Source organism: Schistocerca americana, chromosome 9 (genome assembly GCF_021461395.2).
Source record: "Schistocerca americana isolate TAMUIC-IGC-003095 chromosome 9, iqSchAmer2.1, whole genome shotgun sequence".
Classification (NCBI taxonomy): Eukaryota; Metazoa; Arthropoda; class Insecta; order Orthoptera; family Acrididae; genus Schistocerca; species Schistocerca americana.
The window spans coordinates 100,574,142-100,596,288 of record NC_060127.1 but is presented as its reverse complement, the minus strand read 5'-3'; the positions used below and the strand labels follow the sequence as shown (position 1 = coordinate 100,596,288).

Here is a 22,147-nt window from a genome sequence, read left to right as displayed (position 1 = left end):
CAGGATTTGAGGAAGTCGTATCCCTGCTGGAGAGCCACATTCAGAGTCTGATCCAGTCCCGGAAAGTATCCTGTCACAAGTGGGGCACTTTTGTGGTTCTTCTGTGGGAGGTTCTGGGTTTTAGGGAACGAGGAAGTGGCTCTGGTTATTTGCTTCTGTACCAGGTCGGGAGGGTAGTTGCGGGATGTGAAAGCTGTTTTCAGGTTGTTGGTGTAATGGTTTAGGGATTCCGGACTGGAGCAGATTCGTTTGCCATGAAGACCTAGGCTGTAGGGAAGGGACCGTTTGATGTGGAATGGGTGGCAGCTGTCATAATGGAGGTACTGTTGCTTGTTGGTGGGTTTGATGTGGACGGACGTGTGAAGCTGGCCATTGGACACATGAGGGTCAATGTCAAGGTAAGTGGCATGGGATCTGGAGTAGGACCAGGTGAATCTGATGGAACCAAAGGATTTGAGGTTGGAGAGGAAATTCTGGAGTTCTTCTTCACTGTGAGTCAGACGTCATCAATAAATCTGTACCAAACTTTGGGTTGGCAGGCTTGGGTAACCACGAAGGCTTCCTCTAAGCGACCCATGAATAGGTTGGCGTACGAGGGGGCAATCCTGGTACCCATGGCTGTTCCCTTTAATTGTTGGTATGTCTGGCCTTCAAAAGTGAAGAAGTTGTGGGTCAGGATGAAGCTGGCTAAGGTAATGAGGAAAGAGGTTTTAGGTAGGTGATCGGCGTGAAAGGAAGCGCTCCATCGCAGCGAGGCCCTGGACGTGCGGGATATTTGTGTATAAGGAAGTGGCATCAATGGTTACAAGGATGGTTTCTGGGGATAATGGATTGGGTAAGGATTCCAGGCGTTCGAGAAAGTGGTTGGTGTCTTTGATGAAGGATGGGAGACTGCATGTAATGGGTTGAAGGTGTTGATCTACATAGGCAGAGATATGTTCTGTGGGGGCTTGGTAACCAGCTACAATGGGGCGGCCGGGATGATTGGGTTTGTGAATTTTAGGAAGAAGGTCGAAGGTAGGGGTGCGGGGTGTCGGTGGGGTCAGGAGGTTGATGGAGTCGGGGGAAAGGTTTTGTAGGGGGCCTAAGGTTCTGAGGATTGCTTGAAGCTCCGCCTGGACATCAGGAATGGGATTACCTTGGCAAACTTTGTATGTGGTGTTGTCTGAAAGCTGACGCAGTCCCTCAGCCACATACTCCCGACGATCAAGTACCACGGTCGTGGAACCCTTGTCCACCGGAAGAATGACGATGGACCGGTCAGCCCTCAGATTACGGATAGCCTGGGCTTCAGTAGTGGTGATGTTGGGAGTAGGATTAAGGTTTTTTAAGAAGGATTGAGAGGCAAGGCTGGAAGTCAGAAATTCCTGGAAGGTTTGGAGAGGGTGATTTTGAGGAAGAGGAGGTGGGTCCCGCTGTGACGGAGGACGGAACTGTTCCAGGCAGGGTTCAATTTGGATAGTGTCTTGGGGAGTTGGATCATTAGGAGTAGGATTAGGATCATTTTTCTTCGTGGCAAAGTGATACTTCCAGCAGAGAGTACGAGTGTGGGACAGTAAATCTTTGACGAGGGCTGTTTGGTTGAATCTGGGAGTGGGGCTGAAGGTGAGGCCTTTGGATAGGACAGAGGTTTCGGATTGGGAGAGAGGTTTGGAGGAAAGGTTAACTACTGAATTGGGGTGTTGTGGTTCCAGATTGTGTTGATTGGAATTTTGAGGTTTTGGAGGGAGTGGAGCTGGAAGTGGGAGGTTGAGTAGATGGGAGAGACTGGGTTTGTGTGCAATGAGAGGAGGTTGAGGTTTGCTGGAAAGTGAGTGAGTTGCCTCTCCGGAGGTGGGAAACCAGGAGATTGGATAGTTTTTTGAGGTGAAGGGTGGCATGCTGTTCTAATTCGCGGTTGGCCTGTAGGAGGATGCTCTGAACAGCCGGTGTGGATGTGGGAGAGGAAAGATTGAGGACTTTTATTAAGGATAGGAGTTGACGGGTGTGTTCATTGGCTGAGTTGATGTGTAGGTGAAGGATTAGGTGGGTGAGGGCAATGGATTGTTCAGTTTGGAACTGGTATAGGGACTGATGGAAAGAAGGGTTGCAGCCAGAGATGGGAACTTTAAGTGTGAGGCCTTTGGGGGTAATGCCAAATGTCAGACAAGCCTGAGAAAATAAAATATGCGAGCGTAATCTGGCTAGGGTGAAGGCATGTTTGCGGAGGGAATGTAAATAAAACTTAATGGGGTTGTTGTGGGGATGTTGTGAGGGTGACATGATATTAGAAGGTGGAAAGTGTAACATGAGGTTGAAATGAAAATGAAAATAACTGGAGAAAGTAACTGGAGATCTGTTGTGAAAAAAGGCGAAAAAGTGTTGGATAAAGCTGGGCTATGTTGATCCTGTGGTGAACTTGGGTTGGTAGACAACCACCCCAAACCACCTTCCCTACCCTCTGGCTCCTATCCTTGTAACCGCCCCCGGTGTAAAACCTGTCCCATGTACCCTCCTACCACCACCTACTCCAGTCCTGTAACCCGGAAGGTGTACACGATCAAAGGCAGAGCAACGTGTGAAAGCACTCACGTGATTTACCAACTGATCTGCCTACACTGTGATGCATTCTATGTGGGAATGACCAGCAACAAACTGTCCATTCGCATGAATGGACACAGGCAGACAGTGTTTGTTGGTAATGAGGATCACCCTGTGGCTAAACATGCCTTGGTGCACGGCCAGCACATCTTGGCACAGTGTTACACCGTCCGGGTTATCTGGATACTTCCCACCAACACCAACCTATCCGAACTCCGGAGATGGGAACTTGCTCTTCAATATATCCTCTCTTCCCGTTACCCACCAGGCCTCAATCTCAGCTAATTTCAAGTTGCCGCCACTCACACCTCACCTGTCATTCAACATCATCTTTGCCTCTGCACTTCCGCCTCGACTGACATCTCTGCCCAAACTCTTTGTCTTTAAATATGTCTCCTTGTGTCTGTATATGTGTGGATGGATATGTGTGTGTGTGCGCGAGTGTATACCCGTCCTTTTTTCCCCCTAAGGTAAGTCTTTCCGCTCCCAGGATTGGAATGACTCCTTACCCTCTCCCTTAAAACCCACTTCCTTTCGTCTTTCCCTCTCCTTCCCTCTTTCCTGATGAGGCAACAGTTTGTTGCAAAAGCTTGAATTTTGTGTGTATGTTTGTGTGTCTATCAACGTGCCAGCGCTTTCGTTTGGTAAGTCACATCATCTTTGTTTCTAGATATATTTTTCCCATGTGGAATGTTTCCCTCTATTAATTCATATATATATATATGGGCAAGGAAAAAGAATTTCTTGATTTCCCAGTTAACAATACACTTTTTTCCCAGGTGAAAATACACTATACCCTATATGAAAGCACATTCTTTTCCATGTCGTATGACAATATACATTCCCTGGAGCTGTAAAACTTATCAATCCTTTGAATGTTAAGGGTTTTATACACCAGTGTAGAACTTGATGGCATTTTAGGAAAAAAAATACAGCAAAAAATAACGTGTTTTGGAAAGTATTTCATGCACAGCAACATGTACACTGCATATTTTCGTATTAGGAAGCTATAAATAAAAATTCCACCAAACACAGCACAGTAACTTCTGAAGCACTGAAATCAAGACTGCCCTGCATGATGCATTTCTGTCAGTCAATCACAGCTCGTGTCACGTGACCTCGCTAGCCAGTGACAGCAAATACCCAGAGGATATGACGCGCGATGCAGTCATCCAAGAGCAAAATCACTCTTAAGTAGCGCTCATCGAAAGCAGTTTGTTGTCAAAAAGTACTCCATAGTCTTCATCCTAAAGTCTTTGACATATTTTGCTGTTGGCAGATGCTTGCCTGCACGCCTGGATTTTCCACTGTTTGTTTTTGGTGCCTGAATCGCAAAACTTTCCTGGTTATAACCTAAGGACATGGTTCCAGCAAGACAGAGCCATAGTACACACGTCCAATGTGTCTATACTGCAAGTTGGCAAAATTTTTCCGGGCAGATTGATCTATAGGAGGGTGACATAAATTGGCCTCCTTGCTGTCCAGATTTGACCCCTGTGGATTTGTTCATCTGGGGATATGGCAAATCTAAAGTGTTTGCCAATAATCTGACTTCTCTGGAGCAACTGAAAGAAAATATCTGTAGCAAAGTGGCAGCCATCCCAGTGTCCACCCGCAAAGCTGTTATGCCAAATTTTGTTCATCGTTTAAACGAGCGCCATAGGCATCATGGAATGCATTTAAATGATATTACTTTTCAAAAGTAAATTCCTAAACTGTATATTTCAATAATAAATAAAGATTATGTCAATAGACTTCAACCTCTACTTTATTTGGCACATCAAATATAAACAATCTTTTGAGACACCCTGTGCTCCTCATCAAAACCAATACACTGCTGCCACTTCCCTTGCAACTTCACTATTGCATCACAGAAATATTGTTTGGAGGTACTATGCACCCATTCATAGAAAGCTGCCTGCAAATCTTTATTGATAACAAATATTTTACCTCGTAGCGCTTGCTTTATGTTATCGAATACGGCATAATCAGATGGAGCGAGATCTGATGAATAAGGGGGACATGGCACAACAATGAACCCCATTGATGTCAAATCTGGAGCCATGGCACTGTTGATGTGGGGTTGTGCACTGTTGTGCTGCAGGAGCACTCCCTTCAACCACTTTCCCTGTCACCTTCCCTAAATTCTGTCTCTGAGTTGTGTGAGGGTGTCATAGTACACCCTGCTGTTGACAGTTGTTCTTGTGGAAGCCAGTCCATTAGTAGTATGCCACAAGTGTGTCAAAGGACGGAGACCATTTGCACACCTGCAGACACAACAGCATGAAATTTCTTGGGCCGAGAACTCCCAGGGTGTTTCCATTGCATGGACTGGACTTTCTCCTCAGGTCTATGGTAGCGACACCATGATTCGTCACCAGTCACCAGTTCCTCAAAAAAATTTGGATTGATCTTCCTTCTTCATTTCCAATAGTTGACAACAAACTTCAATTCTGTGCTCCTACTAGGCCTGCATCAAGTCCCACGGAATCAAATATGCACACAACTTTTTCACATATAATTTGTCACTAATAACAGTGTGTGGTGATGGGCAGTTCAGGTCTGTTTGCCATTCCAGTTCAACAAAGGTTATGTGCCTATCAACCATAATCAACTGAAACATGACCTTAATATTTCACAGAGACAACAATGTTGATGGATGACCAGTATTCACATTTTTGCATACAGATCCCCTTCCACTAGTGAACCCAGTTATCCAGTTGTAAACAGTCCTCTGTGCGGGAGTTTCTTGATCACTAACCACAGTTAAATGTTTATGAGTATCTGTTGTTTTGATTCCATCATTCCACAAAAATCATATGGTCCACCTTTGTCTGTGACAGTCACTTTCCATCTTTCCCATATCTTTCTCTACGTACTACAAACGAGCACTGCTTTTCATACGCACTGTTCACATCTATAGAGTCTGTGCAGAGTACTAGAATCAATTCACCATCCTACAAGAGGATGTGCCCGCAGTCAGGGCAGTATTTGTAAAACAATGCAATTGTACAATATTTCCAAACACTCACCGTATGGAGGAGATGCTGAGTCACGATAGGCACAACGAAAAGATTCACACAATTATAGCTTTCGGCCATTTAGGCCTTTTGTCAGCAATACACACACACACACACACACACACACACACACACACACACACACACACACACACACACACACAAACGCAACTTGCACACATGTCTGCAGTCTCGGACAACTGAAACCACACTGCGAGCAGCAGCACCAGTGCTGGGAGGGGGAAAGGAAGAGGCTGGGGCGGGGTGGGAAAGGGATAGTTTGGTGGGGGTGGAAGACAATGTAGTGCTGCAGTTTAGATTGAGGGCAGGAGAGAAGGTGAAGACGCTTGGGGGGGGGGGGGAATAGCAGAAAGGAGAGAAATTAAAAGACTGGGTGCGGTGGTGAAATGACAGCTGCGTAGTGCTGGAATGGGAACAGGGAGGGGGCTAGACGGGTGAGGACAGTGACTAACGAAGGTTGAGGCCAGGAGGGTTACAGGAATGTAGGATGTATTGCAGGGAAAGTTCCACCTGCACAATTCAGAAAAGCTGGTGTTGGAGGGAAGGATCCATATGGCACAAGCTGTGAAGAAGTCACTGTGAAGCAGTCACTGAGAAGAGGATATCATGTTTGGCAGCATGTTCAGCAACAGGGTGGTGCACTTGTTTTTGTTTTTTTTTGGCCATAGTTTGTCAGTGGCCATTCATCCGGACAGATAGCTTGTTGGTTGTCAAGCTTACATAGAATGCAGTACAGTGGTTGCAGCTTAGCTTGTAGATCACATGACTGGTTTCACAGGTAGCCCTGCCTTTGATGGGATAGGTGATGTTAGTGACCAGACTGGAGTAGGTGGTGGTAGGAGGATGTATGGGACAGGTCTTGCATCTAGGTCTATTACAGGAGTATGAGCCATGAGGTAAGGGATTGGGAGCAGTGGTTGTGTAAGGATGGACAAGTATATTGTGTAGGTTTGGTGGACGGAGGAATACCACTGTGGGAGGGGTGGGAAGGATAGTGGATAGGACATTTCTCATTTCAGGGCACGACGAGAGGTAATCGAAGCCCTGGCGGAGAATGTAATTCAGTTGCTGCAGTCCTGGATGGTACTGAGTTACGAGGGGAATGCTCCTCTGTGGCTGGACTGTGGGACTTTGGGAGTGGTGGGAGACTGGAAAGATAAGGCACGGGAGATTTGCTTTTGTACAAGGATGGGAGGATAATTATGGTCAGTGAAGACTTTAGTGAGACCCTCAATCTATTTTGAGAGGGACTACTTGTCACTGCAGATGTGACAACCACAGGTGGGTAGGCTGTACAGAAGGGACTTCTTGGTATGGAATGGGTGGCAGCTGTCTATGTGGAGGTATTGCTTGTGGTTAGTTGGTTTGATATGGACGGAGGTTCTGATGTAGCCATCTCTGAGGTGGGGGTCAACATCTAGGAAGGTGGCTTGTTGGCTTGAGTAGGACCAGTTGAAGCAAATGCTTCACAGCCTGTGCCATATGGATACTTCCCTTCAACACAAGCTTTTCTGAATTGTGCAGGTGGGAACTTTCCCTGCAATACAACCTATGTTCCTGTAACCCTCCTGACCTCAATCTTTGTTAGTCACTGTCCTAACTCATCCAGCCCCCTCCCTGTCCCCACTCCAGCACTACACAGCCTTCATTTCACCGCCACACCCAGTCTTTATTTCTCTCCTTTCTGATACTTACCCCCCCCCCCCAAACACCTTCTCTCCTGCCCTCTGCCTAAACTGCAGCATTTCACTGTCTGCCACCCCCACCATACTATCCCTCCTCCTTCCCACCCCAGCCTCTTCCTTACCCCTACCCAGTCGCCATTCCCATCATGCACTGGTACTGCTGCTCGCAGTGTGATTTCAGTTGTCTGAGACTGCAGACATGTGTGCAAATTGTGTGTGTGTGTGTGTGTGTGTGTGTGTGTGTGTGTGTGTGTGTGTTTGTGTTGCTGCAAAGGTCTTAATGGCCGTAAGCTCTAATGGTGTGTATCTTTTTGTTGTGCCTATCGCAACTCAGCATCTTCGCTATATGTGAGTAGCAACTTTCCTTCTCTACTACTGTTACATTCCATCCTAGATTTTCCATTGTTTGATTTCCATACACTCCTTGCATATAAAGTCTTAAGTTAAATATAATTTCTAAAACTCCATGAGAAAAATGAAAAATTTTTGTAAATCAACTGATTTGCACCACACCATAAATAAATATTGTGAAGAGAATCCATAGACAGAAAATGAAAAGAATTAACTGATCCACCATAATCTTTTTGTCACTTACCAAACATACATTGTGGCTGCACGGAGTCGTTATTGGCAGGTACAACAATTCTTGGCAACAGATGCACGTAAAATTCTCCTGAATAGCTTTGAGGTATTTCTGCAAAATAAAGCACAAATGTAGATTCAAGAAATAAAAATGCAGTGAGGTCTATATTCCTGGAGGAGATTACTAAACATGAAACAATGCAGGCACGATGTGGTAAAAGAAGAGGGCAGTTTTCATGGAACTGGAGAGAAGAACCACAAAGGCGGAGGAAGTATACGTTGGAAAAGTATAAAACCAAATGACAGAGGGAAAGAAAAACTTCTCTACAAGTATTAACAAGGATTCCAAAAATGGAGATCTTAGAAAACAGTTTGCTCTATTCGTCCACAAGATCCGGAGATATGCAGACAACAGCATTCAGGTTGATATTCTATTCCTTCAAACCCAGAAGGCTTTAAATAGTATTCTGCAGTGAACCAAATATTAGCTTACGGAATATTAGACTAGCTTTGTGAGTGGATCCAAAATGTCCTACAAGGCAGAATGTAGCGTGTCATTCTTAATGGTGTAAAGTTGTCAGATGTAAAAGTCACATTCGGAGTTTTCTGAGAGAATGTTATAAGGCTATTATTGTTCCCACATGTATATACGAGAGAAAGCTACAGATGGATCTACACAGGGTAATACAACTGCTCGTTAAGCTGTTTTCCTCGGTAGGGTCTTCAGAGTTTGCCTCCCAGAACAACTAACAAATTTTGATGCCAAAGCATAGAGAGTCCTACAGGCAATGGTACAGCGGGACACCTTCGCAGTACGAAGTTTCTCATCTACACTGACCCTCTCAGTGGCCTGCAAATGGTACAACAAATATATCCAGTAGGAAACATGATTTGGAGCATCAAAGATGCCTTACAGCAGATCCAAAACCAAGGCAGATGGGGTGGGATTTTGCTGGGTACCAGGACATGTGTAGATCTGGAGAAATAGTATAATTGACAAAACAAGAGGCATTATCATCTCATATCACTGGAAATACTGTAAAGGCTGCTGCCACTCTTCAGGAATGACTGGTTAGTCTGGCCCATTCACAGATATCCCTCGGTTGTAGTTGCACATACAGTGCAGCTATTTGTACTGTTGAGACCTGCAAGCCACATCACCTCAGCAATGCCAATGGTGCATAATAGGAAAGTTTAATAACCACTAGCATGTGATTAAATTGAAATCACTAAAAATGAAGTTTTTAAAATACTATATTGAGTCTTTATTATATAAAATGGTGGGTGAAATAGGTTTTTGCTATCATACTAGCTAGATTATTTAATGGTAAGACAGAGATTTAGGAACCAGGTTTTAAATTGTAAGACATTTCCAGGGGCAGATGTGGATTCTGACCACAATTTATTGGTTATGAACTGTAGATTAAAATTGAAGAAACTGCAAAAAGGTGGAAATTTAAAGAGATGGGACCTGGATAAACTCAAAGAACCAGAGGTTGTAGAGAGTTTCAGAGAGATAATTAGGGAATGACTGACAAGAATGGGGGAAAGAAACACAGTAGAATAAGAATTGGTAGCTTTGAGAGATGAAATAGTGAAGGCAGCAGAGGATCAAGTAGGTAAAAAGACATGGGCTAGTGGAAATCCTTGGGTAACAGAAGAGATATTGAATTTAGTTGATGAAAGGAGAAAATGTAAAAATGCAGTGAATGAAGCAGGCAAAAAGGAATACAAACATCTCAAAAACGAGATCAACAGGAAGTGTAAAATGGCTAAGCAAGGATGGTTACAAGACAAACGTCAGGATGTAGAGGCTTATATCACTAGGGGTAAGATAGATGCTGCCTACAGGAAAATTAAGGAGACCTTATGAGAAACTAGAACCACTTATATGAACATCAAGAGCTCAGATGGAAAACAAGTTCTAAGTAAAGAAAGGAAGGTAGAAAGGTGGAAGTAGGTATATAGTGTGTCTATACAAGGGCGATTTAGTTGAGGGCAATATTATGGAGATGGAAGAGGATGTAGATAAAGATGAAATGGGAGATATGATACTGCGTGAAGAGTTTGACAAAGCACTGAAAGAGCTAAGACAAAACAAGGCCCCAGGAATAGACAACACTCCTTTAGAACTAATGATAACCTTGGGAGAGCCAGCCCTTACAAGACTCTACCATCTGGCGAGCAAGATGTGTGAGACAAGTGAAATAGCCTCAGACCTCAAGAAGAACACTTCCAATCCCAAAGAAAGCAGGTGTTGACAGATGTGAAAATTATCGCACTATTAGTTTAATAAGTCACAGTTGAAAAATACTAAACACGAATCCTTGCAGACTAATGGAAAAACTGGTAGAAGCCGACCACGGGAAAGATCAGTTTATATTCTTTACAAATATTGGACCATGTGAGGCAATACTGACCATACGACTCTTGCCTCAGAAGACAGATTAAGGAAAGGCAAACCTATGTTTCTAGCATTTGTAGACTTAGAGAAAGTTTCTGACAATGTTGACTGGAATACTCTCTTTCAAATTCTGAAGGTGGCAGGGATAAAAAACAGGGAGCGTAAGGCTATTATAATTTGTACAGAAACCAGATGGCAGTTATAAGAGTCAAGGGGCACGGAAGGGAAGCAGTGGTTGGGAAGGGAGAGAGACTGGGTCGTATCCTATCCCCGATGTTATTCAATCTATGTACTGAGCAAGCACTAAATGAAACAAAAGAAAAACATGGAGTAGGAATTAAAATTCATGGAGAAGAAATAAAAACTTTGAGGTTTGCCCATGGCATTGTAACTCTGTCAGAAACAGCAAGGGACCTGGAAGAACAGTTGAACGGAATGGATAGTGTCTTGAAAGGAGGATATAAGATGAACATCAACAAAAGAAAAATGAGAATAATGGAATGTAGTCAAATTAAATCAGGTGATGCTGAGGGAATTATGTTAGGAAATGGGACACTTAAAGCAGTAGGTGAGTTTTGCTATTTGGGGAGCAGAATAACTGATGATGGTCGAAGTAAAGAGGATATAAAATGTCGACTGGCAATGGCAAGGAAAGTGTTTCTGAAGAAGAGAAATTAGTTAACATCAAGTATAGATTTAAGTGTCAGGAAATCTTTCTGAAAGTATTTGTAGGGAGTGTAGTAAGTGAAGTAATGATGATAAACAGTTTAGACAAGAAGTGAATAGAAACATTAAAAATGTAGTGCTACAGAAGAATGCTGAAGATTAGATGTAGATCATGTAACTAAAGAGGAGATACTGAATACAATTGTGGAGAAGAGGAATTTGTGGCAAAACTTGACTAGAAGAGGGGATCAGTTGGTAGGACATGTTCTGAGGCATCAAGGGATCACCAATTTAGTATTGGAGGGCAGCGCAGAGGGTAAAATTGGTGAGGGATACCAAGAGATCAATACACTAGGTAGATTCAGAAGGATGTAGGTTGCAGTAGGTACTCGGAGATGATGAAGCTTGCACACCAAGAGTAGCACGGAGAGCTGCATCAAAGTAGTCTCTGAACTGAAGACCACAACAACAGCAACTAGCATTCAACACACTAAAAACCAAAAGAATTAATCACATTATTATAAAAAGTTTTCCCTCATTGGCCAGTGTTTTCATTACAATTATAATCATGTTTTTAGGTAAGTTGCAGTTAGCCAGTGATTACATACAACACTAGGCAAGCTGTGTTATGAGTATGTAATATCCTGACATGATTTACTGTTACTATTATTTATATTATAATGAAAAAATTCTCCTGGTGTCACTGGAAACTCTACAACATTGCGGCCACAGCAAAAATTATCTAGATATTCTATGAGTGCCAGAACCTATCAGGAGACCAAACACTCGAGAAAACACACCACCTCCTAGTGGCTGTCATTGTGGAAATGAAAGAAGGAAAAAAGACTGAGGTTGTAATATTACTCATCTTGTCTGTTGTTACAGTAAGAAGATATACAGCGTTTCCTGAAGCTATTCGACAAGAGCTCAGTGGCTTTACTGAGATAACACACTAGGTTACGAAACAAACCTGACCATTTGCCTTATACAAACATGTGTCCTACTTTTCAAATATTATGTTTTTTTTTTGTTGAAGATGGAGAATTTCAAACTACTGGTGAAATTACATTGTTTTACTGTCCATTTTGTATGCCACACATTTCCCTTTCAATGGCTAAATTCTTCCAGTCTTCTCTTAATAGTTAAGCTCGTTTCAAATTCACACAGAAGCAAGAATTTCTATATTGTTTCCACATTAATTAAAGAGATAATCACTGATCATGGAAGCCTTTTCATTTACATTTTACTATCAATATATGTTCCTCCACAAAAGTTATTTATTACGAAACACAATATTTCTTCCATCATAAATTTCATAACCAATACAGCATATTCCTTCAGTTTCAACATTTTGTTTACAGGAACCAGCAACGTTATTAAACTTCTTAAAGTGATTATTAACAATTCTGTCAACAGCTGCAGTATTTATATTAGGTGACTAGCAAGCCAGGCTTGAAAATGAATATGTAAGGTTCGAAACTAGTCACCTAAAATGGGGTGTTCAAAAAGTCTCTCCACAGTGCCGTATGACTGTTAGCCGCGCGTGCCGTATGATTGTTCGCCTGCCTGGATTACTTCCCTACAAATGGACTCTCCCAACATTCCACTGTTTCGTTTACCTCAGTAAAAATGAATATTCAATAAATTAATAACTTGTATTTCACCGAGTTTCATTTCGGTATATTCACTGCAGCATACGGCACGTGCGACAAACAATCATACAGCACTGCAGACACACTTTTTGAATACCCTGTATAAATACTGCACTGTTGATAGAATCATTAACAAACGCTTTAAGTGATCCTGCAAGCCTTTCCACAAAATAACTGAACTATTCGAACACTTTTCCCCTAAAAACCAAAATAACACTTCAACTCTTAGTTAAACTTTGTAAGAAGTGCTTCATACTATTTACCTGAGATGCAGCTGTGCGTAACCACTGCATGGTGAAGCCCAATGGCTCTCTCACACTAACTCAGTACGTGACCAATAGCATTGGGGCATTGTTGACAGCGAGACAATGCTCCCTCCATAGAAAAGGCATGCACAGCTTCAAAAAATTCCAGATGCCAGTGATAAGTAAGGAATAATAGGCACACACAAAAGAAAGAAAACTTGCTAGTTTTCAGAATTATTCTCTGACGAGCTAAAAAAAAAAAAAAGTATACGACACCTAACCCCCTACATGGGGGAACAGAGGTGTGTGTGTGTGTGTGTGTGTGTGTGTGTGTGTGTGTGTGTGTGTGGGCGCATGCGCATGCGCGCATGCATGCACACCTAAGTGTGTGCGAGTTGCCTGTTGACAACTCAATGCTTCTGCTTTTCGTTGAGGACCTAAGTGTATGGCAATGTCCACAGAATGAAATTATGGGAAGCAATTAAAAGGTTAATGTGAGAGAAGAATGAATTAATCTGTTAAAAAGTTACACAAGAACATAAAAGTAATGTTTATAATGCGAAACAACTTTATCTCAAAACATCTTTGTTGACAGAAACCTAAAACAAGATTGTGGATTGTCACCTATTTTGTTTAGCATTTATTTGCAACAGGTAATGAATGGCTGGTATAGCAAATACTCAGCAGTGGGAATAAAGATCGGTAACAATACTCTCCACTCTCTTTTATTTGAGGATCGCACGTAATATTCTTCCAAGATGAAGAGGATATGAAATAAATACCCAGAAAGCTTGAAGAGTATAGCAAATGGGATTTGGGGATAATTCAGGAGAAGACAGAGTTTGTGTGTTTGGGACACGATTTGGTGAAAATTGATATGGAGGAAGGGAAACAGAACCCTGCAGAAGCTACAAATATTTGGGAGCAATAACAGGAAATTCTGGTGCATGGATGAGGATATTAGTTTCAGAGTAGCAACAGGTAAGTGTGTTACCAAAGCTTTGCATGATATAACATGGAATAATAATATTTGGCAAGACACTAAGAAAATAATAATTCAAACAATGGAAAATCCAGGATGGAATGCAACAATATTATGAAAAGGAAAATTGCTGCTCATCATATAGCGGAGGTGCTGAGTTGCAGATAGGCGTAACAAAAGGATTGTGACAAATAAAGCTTTCGGCCCATAAGGCCTTCATCAAAAACAGACAACTCTCTCTCTCTCTCTCTCTCTCTCTCTCTCTCTCTCTTTTTCTCTGTGTGTCAATGTGGCTACAGTTGCCTGAGACTGCAGTCGTATGTATGAGGTGAGTTTGTGCGTGCACGTTTGCATGTGCGTGTGTGTGTGTGTGTGTGTGTGTGTGTGTGTGTGTGTGAGATATATATATATATATATATATATATCTATTTCTGATGAAGGCCAAAAGCTTTATTTGTGACAGTCGTTTTATTGGGCTTATCTGCAACTCAGCATCTCCGCTATATGGTGAGGGTAAACTTTCCTTTACATAAAAGGATAATTCAGTGTGGTGGAGAAATTAGTACTGTAGGGAATGGCCTCAAACAAGGAAAGTTAGGGAGAAAATTAGAACAGTGGAAATGGACGAAATGAGAAGATGTCCACAGTTACTGAGACAAGATAGGATATGAAACAAAGAAGTGTGGAGACAAACAGAGATAACATGCTGCGTAACAAAACCTTTGGAGAAGAAGAATGCTTCAGCATTAACAGCAGGTAGAGAGAATTCCCACAGAAGATTTTAAACTGGGTGGCACCCAGAATAATGAGGAGAGAAGACAGCGAAAATACACACAGGGAATCAATGGAACACTGAAATCTAAAACCAGGTGGCTGGAACAAAAGAGGCCTGTGGAGATCGAAAATGGCTAACTCCTACAGGAAACGCTGAAGATGAAGACGAAGATGAAGAAGAAGACTACATCTGGAATGCAATGGGAAGACAAGTTCATACTAGCCTCCAGCCAGCAATTTTTATGAATCCATACAACAAGTGTTTCAGAAATGGCAAGAGATTCCTCAAGGTGACATTTGAAAGCTGCCTGCTTTCATGCCACATTGAATACAGGCAATTTAATCATGCAACACCTGCCGTGTGATGAACGACTCCACAAAATCTCAGAAATATCAGACTGCTGCTTCAACTGTAACACTTTCCATTTTCACCAGTGTACTTACAATTTCAGCACCTGGTACCTAAACAGATTCCCAGAACAAGAGCAGTTTTATTACAATTCATACATGATTACACAAACTGTATACAGTGAAGGCAGTTCAGTGGCACACGTGGCAATCAGTGCTAACAAATGACGTGACAGAGTGCTACACTAGACCTTACCATCTTCCCATCTCTAACATAAAAGCTGCAGTGCTGCCACAGCTCCTCATTTTGCTCATCTTTAGCAATGATGTCTGCTATTCTCGGATCAATTTCATACGGTTCAGGTTTAATCCTTTTATTCAAACTGCCTTCTTCATTCTCATCCATCATGTGGCTTTCTTCTATGCTTGCATAATTTTCAGACAGTTCAGTTTTAATACTTATATGCAAATTGTTTTCTTCAGTCTCATTCATCACGGTTTCAGTTCTAACACTCATATGCAAACTGTTTTCTTCATTCTCATTCGTCACAGGTTTTTCTATCGGCTTCTTGGAACTTTTTTCTAACTTCTTGGAACTTCTCCCCGACTTCTTCTCGGACAGTGTCGGACTGTAATTTTCTGGATACTGCAACAGAAAGTAAATTCGAGTTTATTACATTACACGTATAAAGGGTTACTCCAGACTCCCCCCCCCCCCCCCCCCCCCCACCACCACCACCACCACCACCACCACCACCACAGCAGATGGTGATTTAAATCACATACAGAGTGAAAAAGTACACCCCTGATAAAATTTCGGAAGTTGTCTACAAATATTTTCTAAGTATTTTGGTATCAGGTGTGACATTACAACCGGCATGTCCGCTAAGATTTGTATGTAAATACAGATTTTTTGGTCAATCGGTGTACGGCTGGCTAGTTGCCGAGATGTGAATGAGCCAGGCAAGTCACACATGGGGCCGGGTAGAGTAACCGGGCCACTGCAGCAAGCTGTGAACAGTTGGAGAGGGCCACACAGCAGGTTACAGTGGCTCAGTGATTTGTAAATCCCAAAGAGGAGAATGTGCTGTCACGGTAGTTGCGGGAATGGGGCAGAATTGACAGAAACGGTGTTAAAAATGAAACCTAATACACTCACTAAAAATGTTTATAGATACCCTACAAAAACCTAAAGACAGTGTCGAAAACAAAGAAGCGAAATGATCTCACTAAAATTATTACATGTGCACAACATTATTATTAAGTTATTAACATTGTCACTATACAGACAAGTATTTTCACACGAGACACTATTGTATCACGTCTGACGTGAATAACTGTATTTCTATTGAAACTAGAAACTTCCTGGCAGATTAAAAATGTGTGCCAAACCTAGCCTCAAACTTGGGACCTTTGCCATTTGCGGGCAAGTGCTCTTCCATCTGAGCAACCCAAATGCGACTCCCGACCCATCCACACAGCTTCAATTGCACCAGTACCTCATCTCCTACCTTCCAAACTTCAGAAGCTCTATTGCAGACCTAGCAGAACTAGCACTCCTGGAAGAAAGGATATTGCAGAAACATGGCTTAGCCACAGCCTGGGGGATGTTTCCAGAATTAAAGTTTCACTCTCCAAGCAGTGTGTGTGTGTGTGTGTGTGTGTGTGTGTGTGTGTGTGTGTGTGTGTGTGTGTGTGTGCGTGCGCGCGCGCGCTGATATGACACTTCCTGGCAGATTAATTCTATAATTCAACAATGGAAAATCCAGGATGAAGCGTACAATATTATGATGAGGGTAGTTGCCACTCACCATATAGGTGAGGTGCTGAATCACAGAGACACAGAGCAGAAATACTGTCAGAAAATGAGCTTTCGGCCAACACACACACACACACACACACACACACACACACACACGACTGCATTCTTTGGCTGCTGTGGCCTCAGCAGCAAGAGACTGCAGTCGTTTGTGTGTGTGTGTGTGTGTGTGTGTGTGTGTGTGTGTGTGTGTGTGTGTGTGTCCTATCTCTGACAAAGGCCTTGTTGGTCAAAAGCTCATTTTCTAACAGTCTTTTTCTTGTGCGTATCTGCGACTCAGCATCTCCGCTATATCCTTTTCATAATATTGTATATTTCTATTATTGTCAAATAAATAATTACAAATTATTTATTGAATAATGAGGCCAATCCAAAGATTATTCCACAAGTACTGCCAGCACAAGAGTTTCTCCGATGTCCTATTCGTGTACATGTTTTTTAAAAAAGATTTTGGTAACTTAATAAATGCAAGATTGTAACTTCACTAATGTTAGGACTGCAATGATAAGCTTTATAAAGTTGCTATGTTGACTAGTTTTATCGCAGTTCCATTTGTGGCAAATAAAAATTGAATGAAGTCAGTTATGCTACATTTAACATTGAATAATGTGATATGGAGTTGCTAATCAACCACGAGTATTTGCTATACACAGTACACAGCTGACTGTTCGGGATAGTCTGGGGACGAATATGCACAAATAATTGAAAAGACACAAATAATTTAGTTATTTTCACACATATATTCTTTGTTCAAAAGTTAATCCAACTTCTGTGCATAGATACGGCAGGCCTGTTTATTTCTTAAAATAATCTGTGATGTTGGTCTGCCTCTGACAGAAGTCGACATTTTCTTGCAAGGTGTTTTGAATTTTTCTTGCAACAATAATACCACTCTACAGAGACTTCCTCTTGTCCATATAATCTAGAAGAGTACCAACATACTGAAATGCAGTACAATGACTGACAAGGTCACTTCTTCGTCATCACTTCCACATTCATTCTTTTCTCTTTTATTTTTTTGTGAAGCAGCAGTCACAATTTTGGCATCACTCCTGTACTGGAAGCTGGATTCACATGTGTTGATATTCAATCATTCAAGTTTTCTTCATCAAAACCATTTAAAACTGCTGCCAGATCCATTACTTGTGCATTTGTTATTTCTTCATCATGGAAATCTTGCAAATCACTTCCTTCAATATCTGGGAAGAATTTTCTTCGACTGAACTAGTATTATGTTGTCTGACTTCCTGCCAGACATAAAAATTTCCACAAATGGCATCTAGAATTGTCAACTACTTCTAGAACAGCACCAAATCATCTTCACCCACTAGTATTATCAGTAGGCTATTGCTTTACCGATGCAGTTACGCCATGGTCCACTGGTTGCACAGTGGCAGTCATGCTGGGAGGGAAAAACTTTGTTAGAATGAGACCACCATCAATTGTGAGAATCTTCTCATAGAGTGTGAAGGAGCATTATCAAGCAATAGAACAGCCTTCTGTGAAAAACCTTTCTCTTCTAGAAATCGCCAAACTTATGGTACAAAATGTTTGTAGAACCAGTTTTTGAAAATTTGACTGTTCACCCCTGCTCCTTTTTGGTTGCAATAGTGCACAGGAAGATCATTAGCTCTGATATCCTTGCATGTTCAGGCATTTTTTTTATTTTACAATCACTGGTAGCTTCATTTTGTGATTCCCAGAAGCATTAGCAGTGCACAAAACTATTAGGCATTCTTTAGATGACACATCTGGGAGCACCAACTTCACTCTTAAATCGTCAGTGCTGGTTGTTAAACATTTCCAATATAGACCACTTTTGTCTGCTTTATAAACATTATCTGATGTGAAATTATTTCCTTTCATAAATTCCTGTAACTCTTCCCAGAAGGAACCAGCTGCCACAGCATTTGAACTAAGCCACTCTCCTTGCACAGTAAGTTTGTGAGTCCCACTGTTTCCGTCTGGTTAACCATCAAGACGTGGCATTAAATTCTGCCTCTAATCCTAGAGCTCCATGAAAAAATTCAGCTTTTTTGGCACACCTGCCTGTGCCTGAAACAATGACACCTTATGTTTGCTTTTGGCTAAAATATTGCAAGAGATCAGCATCTGATTCATCAGATGTAGATCTCTTCATTCTTTTCCATGCAGATGGTCCACAACCAGAATTACACTTCCTGGTAAAATTCTGGATTTTCTGCTTATTCTTTTTAATGTTCCAACAACCTGCGTTCCAAGTCTTGCAGTAGTTTCCCTCTCCTCAAATCTTCTAATTAATTCTAATTTTTGTTTTAATGTCAACATGTTTCTTTCATTTCCCTGTCATCTCTTTTACAAATTTCTTTTAACTTACTTCGTTGACACTTACCTCCAATTAACATCATCACTGCTGCTCAACACGTCTTTAGTTGACATTTGTTAATGCCTGCAAATACTCTGCTTGCACTGCAATAATCATTTATTTTATTCTGTTTTTAACCTATATTCTGTTTAGCAACAACCTATGTGAGGCCACAACTGTTAACCTTTCTTGTTATTTAACACACATTTGATGAAAGAAATTTCTGGCTACAGCTGCACTGGGGCACTGACATAAATCACTAGTGACAGATGAAAATTTGTGCTGGAGCAGGATTCGAACTTGGATTTCCAGCTTTATACAAGCATTTGCCTTTACTGCTTCAGCTACCTGAGCTCGTCTCCTGTCTGACCCAAATTTCCAAATGCTGCACACTAGAAAGTAGAGTCCACAACTACTCTTCCTCTTTGTTTGCAGCCCTACTGTCTTTATGTGATACATCAGACATGTCTGTACATTTGCAATGAAAGATCTATATGCTGTCAGATATATAGGTATGGTGTTTGTTCTTTCAGACATGCATGTCCGAAACAAAGACATTGTACTATACAATACACGCACCTGATCACTTGCAAAAAAACATGATCTCTGCTTGTTGCATATTGACTGGGAGGTCATAACATATGAGAAACAGTGGTTGAGCAGTGTGTGAACTTTGTGTAACTCCACTAATGATTTCTTTCACTTTCCAGATAGCAATATCTTCTCTGCCTTTGTTGAGTTACATAACACACCTATCTGTATTCTTATCAGAAAGTATTATATGAGACATCTGTCAGCTGTGCTGTAAATTCCATAGAACATCAGCTTATTGAATGGGAAGTGAATTACAAAGTAAAATGCTTCGAGGAGGAAATAGCAAATGAAAAAATACTGACTACTGAGCAAGACAGAAAAGAATTAAAGACATCAGCTGCCAATGTGCATTGATTTATATCAATGAGGCAAATTGAAAATTTATGCAAGACCAGGATTCAAATCCGGATCTCTTGCTTACTAGGCACTTGTGCTAACCACTACACCATCCAGACAACGTGGTCACTTCACCTGCACAGACTACCCTATCACATCTCCCATCAAAACCAAACTACTCTCAACTTACACCACAAACTGCAGACGTAGTGCCCCTGATTGTTAACTTCACTACTCACAGTATCTTGCCGATTCCAGTAAGTGTTCCAGCTTAGGGTGCATCTACACTGAAGGGATCATCAGCCATCAACACACGCACACGCACACTACTGATATCAAACAATGAAAATTCCAGAATGTAACAATATTATGAAAAGGAAAGTTGCTACTGACCAGTTAGTGGACTCAGAATCTTACTACTGATATTTTATTTTGTGCTTGTAAAATGATACATTAACTGTAAATTGCCTTTAAATATTAAAGGTGTTTTAACAAAGGTAGCCTGTGTACTAGGAATTAAATATGAAGAGTATCACATAAAAAATGCAACTTTTGAAATACCCACTACTTCTGATTTTTGGTAAATCTTTCATCTGTTTCTGTGTGGTAAGTAGTGGAGTGCTTCATTACTACAGAACAGTGTGTTATCATAGTCAAAATTTATTACACTCCTACGCATGTGAAAAATGTACATGTTCATGAATTATATCATCAACTACAATGTATTTCAATTTATCATTAAATATTTTTTTAAACATTTCACTATAATTACGTGTTTTTTTAACTTTATGCTACATAAAATTACAAGTTATTGCTTTTTCACCCTTTTTCATATTTTGTCATACCCTTGGCAAACCTCTCCCCTAGAAAAATATCTGAATCTAATCTACAGTCAGTTCTAATGGAATAAACTGTGCTTAACTGCACTTTGAGCTGGATCATCTACGACATGTTTCTGACTAATTTCTTATGATAGAGGATTTCAGTTCCCAAAAGCAAAGCAGATACAATATCAGTATTGTGTGTATCATTGTTAAATCCATTATTATGTGCAGTACAGGGCTTCATGTGCTTTCAGGACTGAAAGTGGGGCATACAAAAGACTTTTGGCCCAAAATGTTTCCAACTATTAGCAATTGCCACTGATCCTCAACCACAGAGTGTGTGTATCAATAAAAGAATGCCAAATATTACTAAAGATTTCACTACTTCAAATATTGAAATGTGTGAGAATTCCTAATGGACCAAACTACTGAGGCCAGTGGTCCCTAGACTTACTACTTAAACTAACTTATGCTAAAAATAACACTCACACCCATGTCCGGATTTCACAAGTGTTTGAGTTATTGTTGCTTCCTGGTGCATCAATGTTTTTATCTAAATTAAGATCTTGCGCTATGATGGGTGGTGCTTTCACTACTGGTGGTGTCATTGCTCCACACTGAGCATGCAATAAACACATCAGATAGCCCACACTGAGGTGACAAAAGTCATGTGATACTTCCCACTATCACGTTGGTGCTCTTTTTGCTCAGCATAGGGCAGCAACTCAAGGCGGCATGGACTCAAAGTCATTGGAAGTCCCCTGCAGAAATACTGAGCCACGCTGCTTCTATACCCGACCATAACTGCAGAAATAACTGCGGAAGTGTTGCTCTTGTAAGATTTTATGCACAAACTGACCTCTCATTTATGGCCCAAAAATGTTTGACAGGATTTATGTACGACGATCTGGGTGGCCAAATCATTTGCTCAAATTGTCCACAATGTTCTTCAAGCCATCGCAAACAAATGTGGCCTGGTGATACGGTGTACTGTCAACCGTAAAAATTCCATTATTGTTGGCTGCAAATGGTCTCCTAGTAGCTGAACATACAAATTTCCAGTCAATGATAGGTTCGGTTAGACCGGAGAACCCAGTCCATTCTGTGTAGACATGTCCCATACCATTATGGAGCCAACAACAACTTGCACAGTATTGGTTCAGTTAGAGCGGAGAACCCAGTCCATTCCGTGTAGACATGGCCCGTACCATTATGGAGCCACCAACAACTTGCACAGTGCCTTGTTGCCAACTTCGGTCCATGGATTCAAG

General features: G+C 41.5%; 1 protein-coding gene across 1 annotated transcript in view; it reads right to left on the bottom strand.

The window, feature by feature from the left end:
* The window catches only part of LOC124551202 (E3 ubiquitin-protein ligase UHRF1-like), a 149,548-nt gene that overhangs the window by 5,700 nt on the left and 121,701 nt on the right, over positions 1-22,147 (bottom strand). Inside the window, exons 11-12 of the mRNA XM_047126193.1 lie at positions 15,216-15,605; positions 7,902-8,000 (exon numbers count right to left, since the gene is read on the bottom strand). Coding sequence (XP_046982149.1) covers positions 7,902-8,000; positions 15,216-15,605 — 489 coding nt within the window. The remainder of the gene's footprint in view (positions 1-7,901; positions 8,001-15,215; positions 15,606-22,147) is intronic.